Source organism: Aplysia californica, unplaced genomic scaffold (genome assembly GCF_000002075.1).
Source record: "Aplysia californica isolate F4 #8 unplaced genomic scaffold, AplCal3.0 scaffold00335, whole genome shotgun sequence".
Taxonomy (NCBI): domain Eukaryota; kingdom Metazoa; phylum Mollusca; class Gastropoda; order Aplysiida; family Aplysiidae; genus Aplysia; species Aplysia californica.
The window spans coordinates 837,054-841,005 of NW_004797605.1; the positions used below are offsets into that span (position 1 = coordinate 837,054).

The 3,952-nt window shown below is 41.5% G+C and overlaps 1 protein-coding gene across 2 annotated transcripts in view; it reads left to right on the forward strand.

The window, feature by feature from the left end:
- The window catches only part of LOC101856908, a gene marked incomplete at its 3' end in the record, with an annotated part of 7,174 nt that extends 5,815 nt beyond the window's left edge, over nucleotides 1–1,359 (forward strand). For both annotated transcript variants that reach the window (XM_005102712.3, XM_035970898.1), the window contains 1 exon segment: nucleotides 1,284–1,359. In XM_005102712.3, the coding sequence (XP_005102769.2) occupies nucleotides 1,284–1,359 (76 nt within the window).
- Between the last annotated feature and the right edge of the window lie 2,593 nt (nucleotides 1,360–3,952).

Sequence of the window (3,952 nt, forward strand, 5' to 3'; positions counted from 1 at the left end):
GTGTGTGTGTGTGTGTGTGTGTGTGGGTGTGTGTGTGTGTGTGTGTGTGTGTGTGTGTGTATGTGTGTGTGGATGAGTGAGTGAATATGAGTGAAGGTGAGAAAGATAGAAAGAAATCCGGTTTCTCTCAGGAAATATTTTGAGGATTTGCATATTTTCTTTACCCTCTATATTTATCTATTTGTCTATTTTCATATTGTGGTTTATATAGATCGCGTATATCTTCTTTTTTTTTTTAAGATAAAAAGTATGTTTGTGAGAGAAAGCGCTCAAGCGCGCGCACATGCCTGTGTTTGTGTGTGTGTGCGCACGCGCGCATCTGCACGCATGTTTAAATGTGTGTCTGCGTGCATGTCTGCCTATCGGTCGGTCTAACCTTCGATTTATCGTCTCTGTTTATCTATGTGCGTGTGTGCCACTGAGACAGTTCGTTTTGTTTAAATTTTTCTGTCGTAGTTGTCAACACCCACCCATTACAGAATAGGTCATTTTTTAAAAAGAGAGTTTGACTGGCCGCAGTATCTATTCGGAGACGTCTTCGACGGAGATAGACCACTCAAAATGCTTTGTGCCTCTAGACCAAGTAAAAAAAAAACCTGAGAGGTCATAAGCCCTCTATTTTAACCCAGAATTTGATATTTTGCAGTTAGGTTTGAAATTTTCTTGAAAATAATTGATTTGCGACAGTTTTAGTGGCTATATGTGTGATCTGCAGCAAACGATACGCAGTTTGACCCCCAAAGCATTGCATCAGTGTGCGGGAGTGCGTCTCTGAATAGTTCCTGGGTGCTCGTCGGAGACGTCTCCGAATATATTCTGCTTTGACAAGCTGCCGGAGTCAAAGTAACCCTTCAAAAGCACAATAACGATCCAAAATGCAACACACTAATGGTACACGTCCGACAATTAATTACATCTTACAATTAATTAATTGGCCTAAAGACACTTCAGTCAGTAGCACCGGAGGGGGGGGGGATTTCCCATAAACACTTCCATAGATACAAGTTTTAAAAAACAGCTAATGACACAAATTTAAACTGACTACGCGAGTGGTAGGCAAGCGTTCCGGTGAGGTTTGATCCTTCTTTCCAATCGAACACCTTCTATCTATCATCCCGATCTCACCTCTTTCTCTTGCGTTTATAACTTTCTTCTTGTGACACCTCTAATCTTCGGCACGTATAGTATGTCCTAATTGTCTTGCAGATGCCGTAAAAATTCTTATTAGAACAAAACTTACACCATTGTATTTCACGATCTCCCCTTTGTGTGCAATTCCACAGTTATGTCAAGCGGAGTAGGGGGCACAAACCTTGGCGTGATGCAAAGAGAAGCGGACGGCATAGATCTAAATAAAAAGTGAGTATATTTGGTCGCTTATATGGACAAGCGGACTAACCCAGATTTCGGTGGATTCCTTCCAGAAATCTTGACCAACACCAAAAGTGGGTAGTGCTCTACCTATAGGAGAAGTTTGGTTTCTTTGGTGTGTATATTTCTTTGGTTATAGGGAAAATTCTCCTTGTCTTTTAAAGTAATTGAACAAAGGGCAAAAACTTTACCTTCGATTTTCTCAAAACAGCACTTTTCGGGATAGCCCCCTTGTGCTTAAAAGCGACAATTTTTGTTCAGTGCTATCTATCTCTATCTCACATGTTTGGGCACGAAGAAGGGGGTTGAGGGTGTGGTCCTAATTGGTTTGTTGTTGTTGGTGTGGTTGTTGTGGTTGCTGTTGTCGTTGTTGTTGTTGTTGTTGTTGTTGTTGTTGTTGTTGTTGTTGTTGTTGTTGTTTATATGTTTGTTTGTTTGTTTTTTGTGACGTATCTGGATAGACTTAATTCAAAAGTCTTAATAATTTTTTAACCAAATTTTAGAACCACTGCGAGCAGCCCAATCAAAGGCGCTAAGAGTTCTAATTCAGGCTAATTCAGAGATGACGAAAATAATTAATTGATTACCACCTATGATGCCCTATTTATAAGAAATTGCTTGTAAATGTCAAGTGTTTTACGCCCTCTTCGACACAATTTAGGTAATAAAAGAGGCGGGTTACTTCGGCCCTGCCTGTCAGGGTCAACCCGTGCTGAGAAAGATACATTGTTGTACACCATCCAGGCAGACAAAACAAAACTACATAATATATACTCGATAAGAACCACCTCACTGGGGAATCAAACTCATGGCACCCCCGGGGCGGTAGACTGAAGAGTCTTTAGACTTTAGGCAATTCCCAAAGGGGGTGGGGACATTAACATCTCGAGTTCTTATGCACAGTAGAATTGAAGTTGTAAATCTGCTGATTCATCAATGTCATGCTCATAACTGTGCCTGAACTGCAACAGGGAACTGCGGCTTTTTCTTTCCTAATCCTTACTATCGTCATTTTTCTTCTACTTCTTTTGTATGTTTGTCACACTCTTGTGACCTGCTATTTCTGGGGTGCCTTGATAGTCGAAGCAGACTTTGTGTTGTTGAAGCTAGAGAGGTGAGCAGAGTAAGTCTGATTCCCTGTAAGGACTTCTCTGTTGACATCCACCCCTTGCGAGCGCACTAAAACCGTACTAAAACTAAACTAAAACTCACGGCGTATGTGTGTGATGGTGAAGAGCCAAGTACCCAGTGCACGCTGCCGACCGGATTTCCCGGACTTTTTGTTTGTTTTATACGGTTTTACGGCGCTCGCAACTGCATAAGGTCATATAAGCGCCAATGGGTGGATGTCAACAGACAAGCCCAAATTATGAGGAATCAGGCTTACTCTGCTCATCTTTCTAGCTTCAACAGCACGACGTCTCCTCGGACTGATTTTCCTTCATGGCGGGGGCAAAAGCTACCATTTTTTGGCTCAAAACGACCGAGTCGACTCGCGACCTTTAAAAATTTGACGCGTTTGATTGTGAAGGTCGCTGTCGAATTTTGTTGAACTTGGCCGTAGTGTGCATTAAATGGCAGCTTTTGCTCCATCTTTTTAGTTTTGCAAGAGTTTTACGGCGCTTGCAACTATATTACGTTATATGAGCGCGTGCCCCATCCATGATAGAAAATAAATTTGGCTGGCCGAATTAGGAGAAGAGAATATCTATAACCTTCTTGGGCCGTCCTGACTAAATGTGGTGAATCCGATCAGCAGTGTGCATAATCGCTGCACTACACAACAGACGCCCTGCCCATCAATTATCGTCAACTTGCCGTAAACAAATAACATCCGTGTCTAATGTAAACAAGCTCTTCCTTGTTTGTTTTGTTTTGTTTGTTTGTTTTTGTTTGGGGGTTTTTGCTTTTTCCCTTGCTCTGTTAAGATTCTCTCAGCACTGCATTTAGGCTACAGGACCCATAATCGTGAGTTGGCGGGTTCGGGGATTTAAGCCTCAGCTCGGTCCGACGGTACGTTGTGTCCTTGGGAAAGGCACTTTACAAAAAATGCCCATATTTTGACTCGGTCCTTTTCGGAGATGGACGTTAAACTCGGAGGTCCCGCCTCTTTAAATAACCTAGCAGTGTTGATGGGGGCATAAAACCTATACCATTTCACCCTTTTCACAGCTCTGTAAAACATTAATTTGATTTACCGGCGTCCATAGTGGAACGACCAGGCTCTTTGCAGGTGTACGCAGAAGACGTGGATGCGATTCCCAATTAGGACGTTTTTGTTGTTGTTGTTGTTGTTGCTGTTGTTATTGTTGCTGTTGTTTCTTTGGTTTGTTTTTTGTATCGAGTATCTTCGCTGTATCCCGTTCAATCCTGGTTGATCCTGAAACAGCCCGCCTCTTAAAATATCTAAACTGTGTTGATGGAATCGTAAGACATTTTTTACAACTGACTTTATCTATTCTACCAATGTTTCTTCTTTATTTGGGGTTTTAGTTGTTTTGTTGTTGTTGTTGTTTTTGTTGTTTGTTTGGGGTTTTTTTTTTGTTGTTGTTGTTGTTGTTGTTTTTTTGTGTTTTTTTTT